Here is a 20,973-nt window from a genome sequence, read left to right as displayed (position 1 = left end):
TTGACTTTGTGGCCTTCATGTCACCACAGTTCATATATCCGTATGAGCTATTCACTGGCCGCCTATTGATCTCCACACAATGTATCTCACAAATCATCCGTCTGTCGATCAATAGAGAAATCTCCCGGAAAATTTATATTGAGAAACCTTGTGTGCTCGCTGCTCACCTGCTGAATGGGAGATATTGAATGTTTAGTTGATTAATCGGGCTAGTTTAAATTTGGCTGTGGCTAGCTCTATTAAAACAGTGGCTGCTGTAAATCAAGATGCTGCCATTTGCGATTGAAATGAGCTGCGCTCTGCACACGCAGCTCCTGAGGATAAATCAGCGGTTGGGTTTTTATATTTTCAATAGCAGTAATAACCAGTAATAACTGGATTGAAGTCTGGCAAAACCAAGGTCTTTCTTATGATGGATAATTCACATTTGAGTGAATATGATATGAATGTCTGTTCATCTACTGTATTCACATTAATTAAACTGGAAACATTTTACTCTAATTTTCCTACCCTATTTAGCATCAACACCATACAAACTGTTTATAACTTTCTACAATGTGGAATATGGTCAATATTTTCCAGATATTAGAAATAAGATGAGGTCCATTAAGTGTTTTCCACATCTGATTCAGAAATCAGATTTTTATTTCTATGATCAACATTATGATGCAAAAATGCAAACAGCAGTCTTTATCAGTTGTTTTTCCTACTCTTAAATAACTTACTGAAAACTTGCACTGAGCTAACAAGAGAGGGAGCTGGCCTTAGGGCCAGCAGTTTGAGACCCTTGCTATAGAGCCTTCATTAGGCTCAAAGGCTCACGGTAATCCAACAAAGGGTTGCGTAACAAAGCAGAAATTTGTAAACTCCTTCATGCCACACATAGAACATACTGCATATACAGTTACTTATATATGTATATACATAAACATGTAGTGCATTCTTGGAATTTGTGTCCAGCAGCAACAAAAAGGTGGTGATAAGATGACCAGCATCATCATGTCAAAGTTTCAACATCAGGTAAACATCAGCCTGAGTCCCATTTTTCCAGTTCATTTCACTATGACCAGACAGTGCCAGAAATAGCCTTGATTCCAAGCTAGATTGGACAGTCAAAAAATACCATGGGCAATAATGGTCTCAAAGTCCGTTGCTCTTAATCCAAAACCAGCGCTTTCTTCTCCAATATTGATGAAGGTATTTCTGTCCAAGCTAATACTTGTTAAAGCGTAATGTAGCAGGTAGTTATATCTGCATGCGTTGCTGCTGCCAGAGCAGTGTCAATTAGGATCCACAATCCACAATGGTAACCATAAATGACCACAAATATCATAGCAATCCATGACATGGCAGTTGAGATAACTCAATCTGGACCAAATTGGTGGACTGACTTGCTGTCTTGCCATACATCGAGCAACACTGCTGCTGTTGGGTGCAAAATAGAAATACAGTCTAGAGGTCAAACCAGTCCTAGTTGCAGCGGATGTTCTTAGCCTATTGGCCTCAGTAAAGAAAACCCAATCCAAAGAACAGCACATTGAAAACTGTTGGACCCAACCACATGGTTCTAACATTGGAGTGGCCTGGGCGTAGACCAAAGCCTCACATGCAGCCTCCTTGCACTAACAAAGCAGGGTAAATACAGGAAAGTGCACCAACCCTAGTGTCCAGCAGAAGGCACCCCAGGTTTGAAAACTCCCTTCTTCCGTTGTCTGAGAGCACACCTGAATGCATCATCAGTTATGCACAAATGATGCCCAGAGAAACATAAAAACAGCTGCACGCCCCAGTTCAAGGCAGTCCCATTGTAACGTGTTGCTGGAGACATCAGCTCTCATTTGTGCATCTGTTACTCAAAGGGAGCAGTATACTTGATTTACCTTCACCGCAGTCTTTAACGTAAGTTCTTGTGTTTACTAAACACGTCCTGGATCCATAGAAGATGCCCAGTCACTCTCATCCCTAACTCCCACTTTGCCCTGTTTTCTTCACCCATGTTCGATTCTGATGTTTCCTCGGCTACAACACCGGGCGCTGCCACCGTCAGCCCACAACAGGACGCTGTAGCCAGCCAATGCTGTTCATCCACGCCGAGGGAACAAGCTGGATGAACATACGCTAAGCTAAGATCCTACCAAGGATCAGCCAAAGGTGATCCGTGATAGGATTCTTGATAGGATCTTGAATACTCCGTGACGTCATCCTCCAAGAGATCGCATCAGCCATCTTGGCTCCCCACCATCATGGTTCTCTCTCTCTCTGCCATCTTGGCTTTCTCTCTTTGTCTCTCTGACACACACACACGCACACACACTGCATGCTTGTTTGCTGTTTGTTTCTTGAGTTTTTCTTAGTGTTTTAATTACAAAGTTTAACTGTTTTAGTTGAGTAATAGATGTTTGTTGGTTTAAGTATTATTGATTATTAATCAATGCGCTAACATTAATAAATTATATCATATTGTACAGAGCGGAGTTCTGTTATTATTTGCACATATGCTTTGTGGTAACTGCTGGTTGTGATGGTCAGTGCTCAGATTATTTCCTTCATTGCTCCTTTTATATTGAATATCTTGCAAACATTTACGTTTAGAGTGAACACTTCTTTAGAGACTGTAACAAAAGAGCTGCATTTAATACTACTCATTTGATACGGCAAATAAAAAACAAACACCCAAGGAATACAACAAGTTCACTCTAGCAATACAGGCAAAGATGCCGAAGCTCGCGAATACTTTCAAAAGGACAGAGAAATATCCTCGAGACAGCGACATGGCCAAAAATATTACGGAGAAGGTAATTAACATACTCGCTCTGGATAACCAGCTCGTCTCTGTGGTAGAGGATCAGTGTTTTCTTCGTCACCTGGAGTTTTTGAATCCCTGGTATGCCCTACCATCTCAGCATTATATTACATTATTTACTTCCACTTTCGAGTTACAAAGTGCCAGTATGCGAACCAGTTTCATGGGTCTCATACAGCAGAGCATGTAAAACAGGCAACCGAGGAGATGCTAAACGTGTGTGAAATAGACAAGCAATGTGTCCATGTCATTTTAATAGGGCTTGTTTGATACACACATTAGACACAAATACTACAACAGGAAAGTCTAACAAGGACAGCGTTGATCTGAAAGAGCACATTACTGATTTGAACTAGTCAAGAAAGTCACTTGGAACCATTTCAAAGCAGTTACAGGTACAACAACTGTTACATGGCACAGCTGTGTTACTGCCATAATCAAGAAGAAGATGCCAACTAACATCTGCTGCTGAGAGAAAATGGTCACGATGGTCAAGTGTCAACAAAAAAATCTCCAAAAAGCAAGTCTGCAATGAGTTAGAAGGTGCTGAAAGACGGGTGTCAGTGTTCACGGACAAGCGTGTTTTGCATCAACACATATACATACATACAGAGAGGCTGCCATGTAAGAAAGAAGCCCTTGCGCCAGCACCTTTAAGCGTGACGGAAGTTTGCTGCTGATCTCACAGACAAAAAAAAACCTTCTGGAACAAAACTCTGTCATATTAGATATCACTTATAATATCACTGTATGATGCATGGCAATTTGTTTGGCTCCAGAACTGAGCCTTCTTAAGTCTCCATAGGCAGTGGTGAATTTTCTGTGCTTTCTGCATGGGTGTTAAAGAAGTTTACTTCTATACACCCATGTTTGAACCATCTTTACTGTATTTGTAAAATCTGACATGTTTGTAAAATTCATTAATGTTGTATTAATGACAAAATCGGCTGAAACAGTTTGACTTTGACCTTTATTACAAGACAATGTCAAAACACTGTGACCTACACACACACACACACACACACATACACACACACACACACACACACACACACACACACACACACACACACATACACACACACACATACAGAGCAGACATGTGTCAGTGAAGGGCATAAGGCAGGCAGGTTTTTTAATTTGGAAAGTAGATAACACGATGTTATCAGGACAGAGAGAAGGCCGACTCACAGACAGAGACAGATGGAGGAAAACGACAGCTGTTTGGTCAGGGGTAGAGCTAGCGTCTAGTTATCGGAAGGTCGCTGGTTCGATTCCCTTGGTCTGCTTGTCCTTGGGCAAGATACTGAACCCCAAACTGCTCCTGATGTACTGGACAGCCACCTTTGGACCATCTTTCACTTTGGACAAAAATGTCTGCTAAATGCTGTAAATGTTAATGTAAACGACAGAATAAGGGATGAAGAGAGATAGAAAAAGTCAATATTAACAGATAATGTTCATGTTTCCATCACTTTTTCTTTTCTGTGTTTGATTTACAGTCAGTGGTCTACGCAGAAAAAAAAATATTGCACATGTGACAGAGATGCAGAGTTCTACGTTAAAGCAGAGTTACTCTTTTTTTAAAACTGATTTATTATTGAGAGACACAACATGTGTGTGATTTCTGAATTCTGATGCTACAGGACAGGGTTACTGTAAACTATTTTTGATGTATTTCTGTGCACATGTGCCTGTGAAGGACACTGGTATCAGCAGGGAGGGAGGAGTGATGCTTGAAGGCAGAAACAATAGAGACGATGACCTGAGGAGAGATGGACAGATAAGTGGATAGATAGATGGAGACAGAGGCGGAGAGAGGGATAGGCTGAGAGGATTACAGGAGCAGAGGTGGTGCTCTGTAGTACTGGGACATGATACACTAGAAAAAAAAACACACACATAGATCCTTGGTATAGAGCCAGTTGAGGGCAGGATGATCTCGTATGAGAGAACATCACAAGAAATACAGCAGATTTACAGCTAAGGACGCTGTTTCCCTGGAAGTAGTGGTACATGGTACGAAGCACAGTGAAGGCCACACAGCATAGTGGACTCAGGTGTTATCATTCTGTGACCAGTGTGGTCACACACCCTCATACCCAGAGCCATTTCTTGCTATATGTGGACTATGCCGGTGCATAGGGCCCCCATACCACTAGATGGCCCCCCTCAATATCTGAGGAGTGACCCAACGGAAATGATGTGAAAAGTACCTGGCACTTTTCTCCGTAGCGCCTCTGCTGAGGTTCCAAGCAAGCCAAGGCGATGTGTACACCCACTGATTGGTCAGATCTGTGGATCACCTAAAAGGGTTAGGAATCTATCCATCGTAGTTTGACAAAATAGGGGGCCCCAAACAGCGTCTTGCATAAGGCCCCTAAAAAGACAGAAACTGCCCTGCTCATACCTAAACAACCTAAAAGGTTGATCGTCAGAATTTTCCAAAACAACATATATCACCATTCCTAAAACAGCATGACCCGTACAGCGTAACTGCGAATCATGAACTAGATCTTCACTGTATGTCTCAATTTTATTAGGTTTAGGCCCTAAAACTGCTTGGCGACTGGCTCCATCTGACATCGCTGACATCTTTGGAGCCCCTGCTGATCAGGTTGTCAAATTATTTGAATAATTTTTGTCCACATCGATGGATTAAAAATGACAGTGTCTGTGAGTTTCAAACTTGGGAACATGACCAAATCAAGTGATAACAAGTAGAAAATAGCGTTACACAAAGAAATGCCCACTGTGTTCCCTGAAGTGATCCATAAAGGGATCCAGGATTTTTTTTCAATTCTTCATTGAAAGTCTTCATGAAAGACAAGTTGGAGTTTTATTTGTTTTGCATATTTACGTGTTTCCTGTCAGTTGTCACTTTGTCTGACAAGGTAAACAGGCAGGACCTAGCACAGCAACCACTGCTGCCAGTGTGACAAGAGAGAATACAGTATTAAGGTGGTTTTCCTAGTAGTTATGGGTGGTTTAAAATTTAGAGTGATACAGGGCTATCCAGTTTGATATTGGATCAGGCTTTGGATCGTGTATGGGGAATCTTTTTGGACAAATTGATATCATATGATGCCACTGGGGGTTTAGTAATCTCCAATGAATAGTGGGTAATCATTTTAGGGTTCACTTCGTATCTGTCACCTCGGCACAGACAAGGTATCAAAATGTTGAAATTACAAGAGGTCTGGACATACTGACAGCTGCAGATACAGCTGTTTTGTTAAAAAGTAGTCTAGCTAATACACACTCAGTGAGAGTTAAATAACTGCTGAGTGTTTTCTTTCTAATGAACTATATGCACAGTCTAATATCGCATTAGTTATATAGACTGATTTTACGGACTGCAACTTTCTGTAGGTGAAGAATTACCTTTTAAATTGACGAACATCATATGTTTAATCCATGGCACAATTCAAGCAGTTATTTCATTCTCACCATTAACTGCTGTAAATATATTTTCTAGAATAAGGTGCCCTTCGCAGTACCTGAAAGTCCTGTAGCATAGCAGGAAGTCTTTCAGTAACAGTGAGCTACAGGGAAGTAACTGGTCTCTTAGTCCATAGTTACAGCTACGTCGTCACAGTGACTTCAGAGCAGCGGGAGAAGAGGAGGCCGGTCGCTGTGTGCTCTGTTAATGACCACAGGATTTATTCAATAAACCCTTTGCTTCTTAATTAATGCTCTAATTAGACTTCCTTCCTCTCACTGCCAGCCAACTGCGTTCACACACACACAGTCTTACAAAGGCACACATGCAATCAAGTGAGGTGGTGACCTTGTGATAACCTGTGTGTTCATCGTTCAATGGCCATGCCCCAGAACTCACACATCACACATGTGCCGTGTGAGCATGCACACAAACAGTGAGCAGGACAAACACACTTTCTCACAGGCAGCGTTACCATCCATACTGCTGGTGTGCCTCCCCCTGACAGTTGGATATTACACACAAAGACTCCGATTGAACATATTCATCAGTGGTCCTGCCCACACTGTCATAATGGCCACTGAGAATTAATTAATGAGTGTGAGGGCCAGGCAAGAGAGTATAATGTCACAGGAGACACAAGCTGCACGTGTCCATTGAAAGAAATGCATGCTATAAATAAATGTTTTACTTTTACAGGATCCACTGAATGAGGAGAGACATGCAGCAGGAAGTCAGAGGTCAAAGAGTTGAATCAGACGGGCAGGGGGAAAAAAACACACTGTTGGATATCCTAAGTTGGTAATATCTGCACTGTAAGTGTGTGCATGTGTTTGAATTGGTTTCTCTGTGGATTCTGATGCTATATAATCAGTATTATTTTAGTAACCATGGCTCAAATGACAATGTATAATATGATTAACAGTCAAAGGTTGAAAAAAAGCTCTAAACACTCCCTGTACACTTCCTGACAGAGACTAGCTAGTAAACATAGACGAGCATTTAGCAGCTACTTACATTTGGCAAGCCTCAGTGAAATGACTCTTAAAGGTGACCTTAAAGGACAACACAATTTCATACAGTTTCACTTTGTTTAGATTTGGCAGAACCTGCCACCTTTCTGGCTTCAGTGTTCTCGGGACCCTATTTTTAGAGAACAGCTTTATTCAGTAATCAGTAATCAATACTAACGTTGCGCTGTGTCTGCTGGATGTGCAAGGACGTTATTACAGATTGTGCAAGACCCCCCATTTTCCCCCTCTGGTTGGTTGCTTTTGCTGGTTTCATTCTGATTTTGTGGCGTGGTTATGTCTGTATTTCTTGCAATTATGTGCTGCAACAGCTGAAGAGGTCAGTGTGTTTACCAGGGAAATAAGAGTTCATATTCTGCTGTATCAGCTCTGCTGCTGGCTGTTTGTTTTACAAACCGACACTGAGAAAAAACCCAGACACAACCCATTAACACTGATGACCACTGAATATACAGTGAAGAAATAGCCCACTCACTACGTACTTTGTCTTCTTCTTCCTCATTTCAATTCAGTAAATTCATCATGGCCCACTGACCTCTCTCCCACTTCCAGATGTTCAATGAGAAACAGTGGACACACCAATCTCCTGTCCTTTTCTTGCTGTCCATCAGACTACCAGGGCCATGCAAGTCTGTCAGACTTATTCATTTTTCCAGACAGGAAGAAGGTACCTATCAGTTGAACAGATGATTCAGTCACTTGTTGTTGTGTTGTGGTTTATTTTGATATTATGCCCTTGTATGTCTTGCTTTTCAGTTTCTCCTGTGTGTTTCTCCCACTCCCTTCGTTACCTCACCTGTCCTTTTCCCTCCTCACTGACCTCACCTGTTCCGGATCCCCTCCCTAGTGTGTCTGGGCTCTCCCTACAGTCTTCAGCAGTTCTGTCATCCGTCAGCCTCTGTTCGTCTCTTTGTGATGTTCTGTAGTGTTCCCTCCAGTTCTCTCCTCCTGTGTCTCCCCCATTAGTGTGTTTGGATTTTGATTTCTTGTTTCTCTTGTTATTTGAACTTTGCCTTTTTTCTTTGCACTTTGTTTGGGTTGCAGCTTTTCTTTTTTTTTTTGTCCTCTCGACTCATATTGTTTTTTTCTAAGTCTCCTAGTTTTGGTACTTTTCAGCTTTGTTAAAATGAACATCACTTTTGTTTCCCCCCCCCAATCCTGCCTCCTGTGTGTGTCTACGTTTGGGTCCACATCTCGTTTTTTCCCCCTCAGTGCAACAGGAATCATCAGTGAAACCTGTAACCTCGGTCACTGGGAAACTGTAACTGCAATATCAATATTCACTACTTCATTATGTTATAGATTGATATATTACAATCTGGAATGTGACACCTGTGTTTTACCAGCTGAGGTAGACATAATATGATGCATTAGTTTAAATCTTAAGGTCTTTGTAAGGTTGGCACTCATGAAATGTAATTCATTTATGGGATCAGTCAACCAATCAGTGACTTATGAAGTTGTACTGGAAGTTCAACCAGGATCCTCACCTCAGCACTCTTCACAGACACCTGTTATTTAACAGCAGCCTTCGACTCCACATCCTTTCTGTTATTTCTTATCCCGTTCAGCTATTTTACAGTGATTTTATCCAGTCTCAGTGATTCTCTCATTCTCTGTTGTTACTCCCTAATCACCTAACACGTCTACATACATACAAATGCACATATACATATTAATCCACATTTGGAATTTGGACACACTAATATTAGACCATTAGACCAGATCAGTAAACCCCTCTGATTATTATCAGGTAATCTGTGATATATAATATTTTGAATGGGTGTTGTAGTAGTGATAATGTCGTTTCCTCTTGCTCCTCGATTTTAATACAATATTAAAAATGTATGTTAAATAATTAAATGCAAAAAGGTTGGGCTTTTCCCCAATTATCCTGTATTATCAATAAATTAACAAGATTATATAATGAGTTTGTCCCTATTTTGCTCATTTGTCTGTTCCATGTACACCAATAACAGTACAATGCATCAGTTTATTAAAGCATGTTAAATGCATCATATTTATATTATATTACATCATATTACATAATTATATTGCAGTAAATACATTAAATGGTGATGTTAACACATCACTGTTCTTCTCTAAGCACATAACACATTTTGGTGGCTGGAGGAAAGAGAATACATGGTTACAGAAAACTGAACTGTTCCTGTGTTGCACTGTCCTGTGCTCCCATCTTGTGGATATTCACAGCGCCGCAACCAAAAATTTTAACAAAACTGGTGAGGATTGGGATTAAAACTCCTGGCATAAGGTGTTAGTTCGAAAGCTCAAACCCATCAAAGAATGAACAAGAACATTTATCTGACCTAAGTGACTATTTGGAAAAGAAAATCCGTGCCAACTCCGTGCCTGCTGAATGTAAAAATAGACAACTGCTGACACGTTTTCCATAACATTTCAATGAGGTTATAATCCATCCATCCATCATCTGTACACATTATATGTACGCCGCTTAATCCTCTGCAGGGTCGCGGGGTGAGGTTATAATATGCCAGTATAATACAATACATAATACACACAAAATATTACGACTCTCTTTAAAGTTCAATCAATAAAATATGTTAATATCTCTAATAGCCTATGTCTAAAATTGTCCCTAACTTTTTGGGACACTGTTATTGGAAAGATAAGTTGCAAGTTTTTCAAATGTTCGGCAAAATTATTTGAACACCAAACCACAACATCATTCACCGTGTGTTTTGTGTGTATTTTTGACGGCGGTGGGAATTTCTGAAGCCGACAGTGTGTCTAGAAATCGTCAAATATCCGAGTATCCTGGCTGAAACGGAACAGTTCATTGCGTGGACAGCAGGCGGCGGTAACGTTTCACTACAAGCAGTTAGTGGAGGAAGAAGAACCATAGCAACGGTCAAACAAAGATGGCGACCTCGACTGCTGTGCGCCGCAGCACTTCAGAAGTCTTCAGTTTATTCCTCTTTTTTACTGCCGTTCCTTCCTACGAAAATGCAGCGAGCTACAACAACTTCAGTACGACCGCGATTGGTGGTCAGAACGTAACATTCAACGATATGGGCAATTACACAGCGACACAGCCTACAGAGTTTGACTCAACAACCCCAACAACACAGAGCTACAGCAGCACAGAGGAGCCCGTCCTGCCGACCCTGACCACAGAGCCCCTGCCCATCTCCGACCGCCTGCTCACTGTTGTGACCAATGGTATGGTTTTAAACACATTCCCCACTTCATAATGAAACATACACAACTATGATATCACATTGATAGCCAACCTGGGTGGACACACTTCTCTACAAAGCGCCTGTCATAGCGTAGTAGCCCAGTTAGCTGACTCTTTTTACGTATCAGCAATAAACTGTACACGCATAAACATCAGAGATGTACACATAAACGTACAATTATAGTACTTGGACATATTCTGTGTAAAATGCATACAAAGATAGACATAAAATGGTCGTCATATTTTTGTGTTGTGTTGTGTTGTGTTGCAGTTGACAGCTACTGTCCCTGTGATGAGCTCAAAGATGTGTGTGACATCAACTGCTGCTGCGACAGAGAGTGTGGTGAGGAGGTGGCTCTGTTCACCGGCTGCTCTGTGGACACTGTCAGGTTAGTCTGTCAGCTGTAGTTAAAGAAGTTGGGTCTCCAGTCACTGTATAGGTCCAGTATGTAAGATTTGGGATTCAGGGGTAGATGTGTAATATCGTTATCATAATTAATGATATTGTTATTAGAGTCTAATCACCTACACTTAGAATCATTGTGTATTGATGACCTTAGATGCGCCTTTTATTTGTGGGTCCTCTTTCACAGAGTTAACCCAGTCTGCCATGTTTCTACAGTAGCCCACCACAGACAAATGAATCACCGGCCCTTTGCATTTTCCACATTTCAAGCAGCAATGTAGGACAGTTTGAGTAGAGTTGAGCTTGACACATACATTTTTTCGCAAGGAACACATTTGCTCTTAAATTGAGAAATATATCAGAGTGCAGAAAGAACTTAAAATAATGAAATTGTTTACAATGAGATCTTCACAAGCAAAACAATACAAATTCTTTTGATAAAAAAATGTGCAGTATTTTTGCTTAAACTGTATTCAGTAAGTTAATTTGGGGTTCTTACACGTTATATCGTAGATTCAGCACTAAACCTGTGTCAAATCATATATAATATTTGGAAAAAAATCATTATTTTACTTCCGTCACATGAAATCAAATGTTATTGTGCTTTAAAAAAAAAAAAAAATTATGATTCAGCTAGCATTACCACATATGACAACAAAAAAGTTTCATATGAGATGTATGAATGTATAAAATAAGATTGATTCTTTTGTTTGTTCTTTTAGACTTTTGATGTTAAGTTTGAACAATACAACCTAGTTAAATGAGCTCTACCACACAATGACCATGTGTAGCAATATTAATAAGACTCTTTAATTGAATTTATCTAAAAGGTTTACACATGGCAGTAACCTTTGCCTACATATGGTGTATTTACATGCCCGTCCATGATGTGCATTCTTTTTGTTCACAGCGGCAACAAGCAGTTATGTAGCCGAGATGTAGCATCCAACTCTTTAACGAGTACAATAGATGGCTATTCAGAGGTGCAGTTGTTTGTCCAGAAGGAGACTAACTATGATGTCTTCTGCATTCAGTCACAGAATCGTAAGTCATTCATGGTGTTCATTTGGAGTAAACATTACATATGAGTGAAGTATTTTTTTAAAGAAACATTATTCTTCTGTCTAGGAGTCGATGGATTCTCTCATCCCTCACCTGCTATTCCTACTGGCAGCAACTTTGTCTCGCTGTTTAAACAGTTTAGCAGCTTTATTTTTGGCTCAAATGAGAATAGTGGTCAGGTGTCCTCTGTAGAGCCCCTGACTGCATCTGGATACCAGGTAAGTTCCTACTTTGAGGGGTTAGCTGTTCAAACTCATTATTCGTAATTATCATAGAACAACAATGTTAACACTCCGCATTGGTTTGTGTTTTCAGTATGGAGACATAATGATGACAGCAGAAGACAGTGGGCAGAGGGGGGTTTTCTGGCTGCCAGCTCCTACTGTTACTGCTGACTGTGTGGACACCAGCCCTGCAGGTAACTACTACTCACTTTAATGTGACCCAGTGTCACATTTGTCACTGTGGCAGATGTGGGACAACAATAATGCTGAAACATACAGTAGTGAGCAAGAGCACATAAAGAAAAAGTCATTAAGTCAGCAGACTGATTCAATAAGTATAAAGTAACTATTAAGAAAGGGAGCAACCGATTGAGTGAGGAAAGTTTATTATTATGCTACCATTCAGACTCAAGGTAATCAATTCAAGTGCATTGCAGGGGCAACATAACAGTTGAAAAAATCAAATTGAGAAAATGTTAACATTTTATTTTAAAGTCAAATGCAAAAAAAAAAAAACACACACACTAAATAGTTACGGATAAATCAATAAGTTGTATTTAAAATACAACAAAAATAAAAGCAAGCATCTGAAAAGTTACCAATTAAAAATGAGTTATGAATGTCATTATTTAAAAGCCGCTGTAAATGAAAAACGTTTTTGCACTGATTTAAATGACCTCAGGTTTTCAAGCTTGTTTCACCTGTTGGGTACCGACAAACGACAAAAGCAAGGGTGCATTTTGTTACATATTAATCCAACCTTTAATTCATAAAAGAAAGAATGTGTTATTTTATTTTTTACAGTTCAGTTGTATCCCATGAATCCCTCAAACTCAAGTTTATGCTGCACTGAGATAATGAGATGATGATAATGCCAAAAATTACACTTAACTAGTTTGGTCCCAGACCTACAAATCACCACCTGGATCTTTGTTCAGTAATCCATGTAGGTCTGGTGTTTTGCCAAAAAATCTTTAAGATCTATTAAAAGCTTCATTGAAGGTTATTAACTGCCTACCTGACCCATGTGACACAGATACAGTGACTATTCTGTCAGCAGTCATGTTTCTGAACTGTCTCTGGATGTGCTCACTGTCTCCCCCTTTTGGATGCACAATTGACCAGTCACAGATTTAAGAATAGAATTAAGGATAAGAGTGTCATCTTCTTCGCTAGCCTGCTTCATCCATTGTAAATATCAACGAAAACTTGTTGTTGTTGTTGTTGTTTTTAGTTAATTCTAATTTACGTTTAAATCTGGCATGTCCATAGCTGCTGTACTTATTGGTTATTTCAAAACCAAAAAAAGTGCATTTGTACATATAGTTAATTTCTGTTTTTTCAATATATATTATAACTACAGATCCTTTCTCAACCTCCAACATTTCACTGGTGTTATATGAAACTACCAATAACACAACTAGTGAGATGGTATTTATGATTGGACCTGCAGAGCTTACTTATGGACATGTCACAACTGCTGTCATAATACATAATCATTATATGTCATCAAGAGTGTTTCTTTGTTCTCTGGTAAAGGAATAGTCTGACATTTTAAGAAATAAGCCTCTTATTTCATTGTAACTTTTGTTTTGGTTGTGGTTGCTTTGTTTTTACGTATTTTTCTCCCCAGCATTCCTACAGGATCAGAGCAATCGGTGTACTCGGGATGTGGTCCTGGAGCAGGACTGCAGCACTCTGCTGGCCCTCAGCATTGACACCTACACCAACATCCAGGTCATTGCTGTGAGTCCTGCATTTACACTGCAACATACTGCTGCTCCACCATCAAACACTCTTACTCTCCATATTATCCGTCAGTGGTGTTTCATGCACCCTGAGGGGATATTGCAATTAAAGTGGCACGTTACCAAATTCGCAGAAAATTGTGTCTTTTTCCAGTTCCTTTTTGGGAGTGCAATAGTGCTTAAGTTTAACTTGGACTACTCAACTTAAATTTTTAGGTGGCCACATACACCAATCAGCCACAACACCCCCCTCTGTAACCCTTTAATATTTCAGTCAGCCGGATACAAAGTATCATGGATGTGTGTACAGAGGTTGCACAAGGTGAACAGGCTACTGTATTGAAAATGCTTAGAATACAGAGAAACTCTGCAATATTGAATCCATTGATGTTCATTTAAAGATGTTTAACTAAATCTTTTTCACTTGCCAGGGGAAGAACAAAGTTGCAGATGTAAGTATGTTGCCTTTTTGTGTGTTTAACTCTGAAACAGTTAGTCAGTTAATTTGTTGATGTTCAGAAAAGCCCATGACAAATATTTTTCTAATAGATCATGTCTGGATATTTTTCTGTGTAAAAATAACAGTAATTTACAGGTTCTAGCTTCTTTAATGTCAAGAATTTCTTTGTTTTCTAAGACTATAAACAAAATGTCTTTTATTTGGGACTACTGGTCAGACAAACAGGTGTTTTTGTTCCTTGGGATTTATTGATTAATTCATCAGAGTAATTTGTTCATTAATTAATCCCCCTGCTTTGCTCAGTCTCATAACAATTGCAATATATTTTATGCACATTGTAGAAGTGATCACATGGTCATCACAATGATAGACTCATAGAATTGGAGGTTGAAAACTAAGCATGTACAACAAAAGGTTAATTTCCACCAAATAGTCTGGTCCAGTTCAGCTCAGTTTGTTACATCTCAGAACAGTAAACCCTAGATCATCTTTCCACTATGAACAGTACTTGTAGATATAAGCAAAGTTGTTACTGGCCAGCTTTGGAGTAGCCACTTTTGCTTTCCAGCAGTTGGAAAACAACAGGGGGACTGGTCTGGCATTTAAAAAATGACACACTGTGACCCATAATGTAGATTACTGCAAGACTGACAACATATACAAACTTGTAGTCTTTTTCTACCTGATATAAAGCAGGAAGTGAAATCCTACTTCACACCACAAAGGACAGTATGGCTCTGGTCTGTAGTGTTTTAACTCAACCTTTTAGTATCAGATCAGTGTGCTAATATTTTGTTAGTCCAGATGATACGCAAACAAATTGTTTACTTCTCCATGAAAGCATGAAACTTGGTAGTCTTGCACAGTTTGGGGACTTGAACATTTTCAGAAATGGTGCCATTGTAAAAAATACCACGTGGTGGCCATGGCAGCCATTTTACTTTCTGCCATAGCTGAATTATGTATTTTGCATCATAGCCTCAGAACCAAACATGATATCACAGAAAAGGTTATGTCTATGTTTTTGATCGTCAAGGATTACTATATCATAAATTGTTTAGATGAAGAGGTAATGGTGAATTCTGTTACACAGTGAGAAGGAAACTAGAGACCAACTTGCGATAGAAACACACCAGCCACGATGCCCATTCACAGGTTAACCCATGAGTACTCAGAACTAGTCATTACTACATTATTACACAAGTTCTCCATTATCATGGGTCAGCTCTGCATTGTAGGTGGGTGATAAATAATGTCTTAGGCCACCTCCTCTGTTCACAGACAGTCACAGACAGAGTATACCATTGGTCTTCACATTACTTTAATATGTAATTGTCTTGATTATCTTTCAGCTGATCCATGTCTTCAAACGTTCCCCCATTATAACACCCCATGTTGTTTTAGTGGCCAACAGAACCTCAACATCCAATAATGTCCTTCCACCTTAGTGTTGTTTTGACACCCATCTCGGAGATCATTTTGGGGAATGCAGTTGTTATTGGGTGCTATAGAATAATTCTGCATTAGAATAAGAGCTGCATAAAAGTTTGTGTTAAAAATGTTCACACAGCCCCAGTCTAAGCAGGAAATTTAGCAAGACACCAAGATTTATTTTGCTCAGAGTAAATAGGTCCCTGAAACATGTGGCAAGCACATGGATGCAATAAGTTAGCACAGACTGGTTGAGGTGAAATGCTGCAATGTAAAGACAAGAAAAATGACATTTCTCCAATAACTGTTGCTCAGTTCCCAAGAAGGAGGAAGCCATGAGATATTACACCACAGTGCACAGTGTTGCTTTACACAACTGCACACTATTCAATAATATCATACTGACACGGGTATGTTTCACCTGCCTTTCATGGAACTTGATATTTGACCCACCACAGACTCCTGTCTGCTTGTATTAATGCCAAAACACAGCTATAATGCAAGGTTTTTAAATTAATCTGCATTATAATGGTCCTGTAATTACAACATATCTGTAACTGTGGAAACCAAAGCTTGATGGTGCCAAGTGGACAGTCAGTTCACCATGTTTATCTATTCAAAATTTTATGGCTCTCCCTACTATAGTTGTTGAGATATTTCAGTCAGGGTCAAGAAGAAGTTGTGGATCCACAGGCTTTGCCATCTCCATCAGTATACAAACAGTATCTCTGCACACTGTTGTCAGCTGAAGGCAGGGGACGAGGATGAAAAATGTCTGCAAAGATGACCAATTTATGTGTGTTTCTGCTTGGTGACGTTGCTGCAGGTTGTTCCTGTTCAGGTGTCTTCAGTTATTCTGCAGTCTGTAGATGGGACTCAGACGGAGCTACAGATCAGTGATGGAGAAAATCTCAACCCTCTTCTCCTGAACCGGACTCTCTGTGCTAATGTGGTGCTGAAGGTGATTCTAACATACTCCAGCACATGCCTGAATCTATGTTTATGGATTTAAAGCAATACGTTTCATCAGTTTATCTGTGGAATCAATAAAGTATTAAGAATTTTGTGTTGTGTTCTTGTAAAACAGAATTAGATTGCACAACATTAGATTGCACAAAATGATCGCAAATATAACAAGAATTTTATTTTTTTTTTTCCTTTTGTTTTTTTTTTATTCCTTAGGTTGTCTATGTGATGACGTACAATCCTGCTGGTGAGATAGTGAATGTGACGGTGTCTGTGGTGCTTGGATTTGTTTCTGAAGCAGCTGTTCCCCTGGAGCAGGAGTTTCTTGTCACATTTGTCCAGGTAGAGTCTCAACAACGTGTTTTCTATCTATCATTGAGTGTTATCTATAAAATGGTTGCTTTTTTTTCTACATGAGGAAGACGGAAGGAAGGAAGTCTTAGTAGTGCTATGTTGCAGCTGGAATGGCTATTTAAAGCAGAGGCAGTAAAGCAAACAGGTGTCTCTTAAAAAATTCTGTATAATTTAAAGAATGTCATTGTTAATGATTTTCATATGTTAAGTCTTATGGGGTCATAGTCATGACCAGCCATGATCCATGAAAACCTGCGAGACCAGAGAGCCCAGAGACTCTGGGGAAGAAGCAAAGTCAGAAACATGCATGGAAGAGAGTAGAGCGTGGTGCCTCATGGGAAATGACCAAGCAGTCTAAGCTTATGGCGGCATAGCTAAGAGCCTGTGTAGGTCCCTACTATAAGCGTTATCCAAAGAAAAGTTTTAAGCCGACTTTTATAAGTAGAGAGGATGTCTGCCTCCCGAACCATGAAAGTGTCTGAATTATGTTGCAGATAATGAAAAGATGAGATTGCTTACTGATTGCTGAAGCTACACATATAGTAAACCTTGCCTGATACTCTACTATCAAATAAAGCTGCAAAATTTTCCTGTGGACTGTTGCCAGTAAAGGAAATATACCTTTCCTTAAATGTTTAGGAGTGTTGAAATAATTCACTCTTAAGCAATAAAAAGTTGGTCCTGTGCAATCTATAAATGTAATAATTTGAGGGACTAAATGTACTTTGTCTTGTGTCTGTTAAACAGGAGGGCGAGGAAGAGGTGGCTGTTCACTACAGTGGAAATCCAGGTTATGTGGATGGGCTACCTCTTGTGTCAGGAACAAGATCAGCAGAATATCCTTTATCTGAGAATTCCAGTACTTTTAAATCTGGGTCCTTTATTTACATGTCTTGGCACGTAAATGATTCATACTTACCAGATTTTTTGGTGTCCACTAAAAGTGCTTGTTTTTGTCACTAACAGGCTATGGTTGTTATTCTGGTTTGGTGTCTAAGTTCAGAATTTTCCTTTAACACTGGACTTCCCTCACCCTGATTCATAGATACTATAAGTAGTGGTGATGTACTTAGATAGCAGTAGTAGGGCCTAAGCCCAGGTATGAATGGTTTTAAAGCTGTCTGGGGAGGGAACTCAGTACTGCATTGTAGGTGGGTGATAGGTAGTGTTGTAGGCCACCTCCTCTGTTCAAAGAAAGTCGTTCCAGTTTGACTTAGATCAAACTGAAGTCCAGTTGCCTTCGACATAACACATAGAATTGCCGTAACCTGGATGACCGAGAACCCTCATCAGCATGATAATGTTCTGATGCTCTATATTGCCCAGGATTTGTCCTTGACAGGGTTCTTCACTGGGATTGTTCAGAGTGTCGACCCCAGAGACACCTTGTCTCTTCTCCACAGTACTGAGGACCAGGACTGTCTTCTGGGACCACATCAGCATTCCCCTGTCCTGTTCGGCGTGGACTCTGTGTCTGGTTGCACATTAAGGCAGGACATCACTCACACATAACAAATCTCATCACTGTGTACAGGTACAGTGTTTCTGTCTTTATACATAAGTGATGGTGACTTGTCTCGTCTCTGCAGACTGGAGGATGCTGGCAACTGTTCCTTTGTCTCTCAAGTGCTTCTGGATGTTCTGAGAGGACCATACTATACTCAATATGTGGCATCCTTTGGAAACTCCCCGTTAGGCTATCCACTGGACTGGCTACCAGTCAACAACTTCAATCTCGGTGTGAGTACAGTACACCAGTACAGTTCCTGAATCTGATAGGAGTGGAAGTAATGTCTCCGGGGAGTGCCATTGCTTGCTTGTGTTTGAGTTGGTGGTGTATGTCAAGTGGCAACTCACTGCTCTCTGAATGTCATTAAACTTCATTATTAAACCAGCATTAATCAATGCATGTTTCCACAGCACATTTTAAGTTGTGTATGCATTATGTTATGAGGCCACAATCTAGCAGTATGTTTGTCATCTGCAGGAAGCACAGAGTTGCAGCATCCCGCTGTCATTTCATTTAGAAGTTGAGTGGACTAAATATGGATCCTTGGTCAACCCCCAAAATCAGATTGTGAGCATCAGAGAAATCATCCAAACCAACACCACCAGTTTGGTAAGATTTACTTTTTGAGAAATATTGGTAGGAAAAATTAGAAGATGCATTGACAGTCCATATATTTTCTACTGTGTCTGATGTCCTGTTCTCCTACAGGAGCTATTGTCTGGAGGCAGCGGTATCCTGTCAGTCAGGAGCTCAGTGTCCTTTATACCAGTTTCTGCTCCTGCTCATCCTGGTTACAGAGCCACACCCACCATTGATGCCAAGCTGCCTTTTGACTTCTTCTTCCCTTTTGTCTGAACAGTCCATTTCCCCTCACCAGTGTATGGTAAAGTTTACCATACACCCTGGTAGGTTGCCTCTCTGACAATAAGCCCTGTGTGTCCTCTCAATATTTAACTGTATATTTTGTTAATACTGTACATAGATTGATACTGAAAATTGGTACTTTGTGTCAAACTTCACTTTGATGACTGGAAAAATGAGTTTGATACAAACACATATCTGTTGACAGTGACAGTACAGCATGCATAAGTGGACACACAGCCACACCAAAAGCTGTCATCCGACAGGAGGGCACCGGGCAATATATATGTAATTCTTGGTCAGTGCCAACCCTTGGCTCATTATTGTTCAAGGAGTTAAGGGAGTTTTTTAACATCAGCATGCCATGTGTAAAGGACAGGGAAACATCAAAAATGATTAAGCATTTTTATGAGAGAATGAAACATTATCACACATTTCATCCACAGTCCTCTCCTTTTTGATCATGGGATCAACACCACCAATCATCAACTATATCTAACTACTGTCTGGACTGGTAAAATACCACTTTTCCACCTAAATTAGCAAGTCTAAACAGATTTTTTTAAATGTGGGCCTACTGATCCCACTTCCTGTAGGCATGTAAGTGTTTCGCTGTACGTCACTGACATCATGTTTGATGTCACAAATGTCACAACCCCGGAAATTGATTTGTTTCACTACCATAATTTGAGCCATTTGGTCCAATAACGTATGGAAAGTCTAGAAGAGCAGTACGATTAAATTATTTTATCCCCTTCAAGATAGCCACCTCCGTCAGGAATGCATCTGTTTTCATAGCCATGAAGTCAAGCTTTTTTGGCTTCACTAACATAGCAAGTCATCAGATCTTGTTCTGGGGAATTAGACAACTTTAGTATTGGTCCAACACAGAACCTTGTGGAACCCTGTGACTAACTAGAGGAACTGCAGTGAGGATGCAGTGTTAACTTGTAAGAACTGAGAACTGATTTTTTTGTAATTATTGTATACTAAAGATGTTGATATGTATATAGGAGTTTATTCTTTCTATTTATTTCTTGCCTTTTTAATACTTTTGTTTATTTTTCATAATTGTTAATGTTTTTTTAAAAAAATACTGTCCTTTTGCTGTTGTGGCAAAGAAATTTTCCCCGTTTGTGGGACAATAAAGGTATAGTGATTCTGATTCTTACTGTTTCATCAATGTCTGACAAGCATAACTCTTTTTCCATTCATCATGCTTTTAGAGTTGTTTTTTTTAACTTTTATCTAGGCTTTCAAGTCCTCTGTTTGTGCCCACAGGACGCCCTAGGAAGGATTTGTTCAACCCCTGCTGGAAAAACCAGCATAGCTGGTGACCAGCAAGACCAGCATATGTTGTGTTTTGTTTCTGGTATGCTGGTGACCAGCATCCCATGCATACCAGCATGGGATGTGTCAACAACTTATTTCATATTGCAGAGTGTAAGGGGG

The 20,973-nt window shown here is 39.9% G+C and overlaps 1 protein-coding gene across 1 annotated transcript; it reads left to right on the top strand.

Annotated features, from left to right (window-relative positions):
* The first annotated feature begins 10,128 nt into the window (after nucleotides 1-10,128).
* tctn1 (tectonic family member 1) lies at nucleotides 10,129-20,686 on the top strand. Its single transcript, XM_037078184.1, has 14 exons — nucleotides 10,129-10,480; nucleotides 10,771-10,888; nucleotides 11,816-11,949; nucleotides 12,034-12,185; nucleotides 12,283-12,385; nucleotides 13,825-13,937; nucleotides 14,371-14,391; nucleotides 16,657-16,791; nucleotides 17,013-17,138; nucleotides 17,898-17,986; nucleotides 18,503-18,640; nucleotides 18,740-18,890; nucleotides 19,138-19,269; nucleotides 19,369-20,686. Exons 1-14 carry the CDS (start codon nucleotides 10,180-10,182, stop codon nucleotides 19,513-19,515), a joined length of 1,860 nt encoding a protein of 619 aa, XP_036934079.1. The 5' UTR covers nucleotides 10,129-10,179; the 3' UTR covers nucleotides 19,516-20,686.
* Nucleotides 20,687-20,973: the final 287 nt, after the last annotated feature.

The sequence above is a fragment of the Acanthopagrus latus genome, chromosome 18 (genome assembly GCF_904848185.1).
Source record: "Acanthopagrus latus isolate v.2019 chromosome 18, fAcaLat1.1, whole genome shotgun sequence".
Taxonomy (NCBI): domain Eukaryota; kingdom Metazoa; phylum Chordata; class Actinopteri; order Spariformes; family Sparidae; genus Acanthopagrus; species Acanthopagrus latus.
Note: the sequence above shows the minus strand (reverse complement) of the source record. Positions and strands in the feature narration are given on the sequence as shown.

What these genes read in the sequence shown, in the direction of transcription:
- tctn1 (XM_037078184.1), top strand. Translation starts at nt 10,180, where the DNA reads ATGGCGACCTCGACTGCTGTGCGCCGCAGCACTTCAGAAGTCTTCAGT. An exon ending in GGAAGAACAAAGTTGCAGAT is followed by an intron (nt 14,392 to 16,656) that starts GTAAGTATGTTG and finishes ACGTTGCTGCAG; the next exon opens with GTTGTTCCTGTTCAGGTGTC. An exon ending in GTGCTAATGTGGTGCTGAAG is followed by an intron (nt 16,792 to 17,012) that starts GTGATTCTAACA and finishes TTTATTCCTTAG; the next exon opens with GTTGTCTATGTGATGACGTA.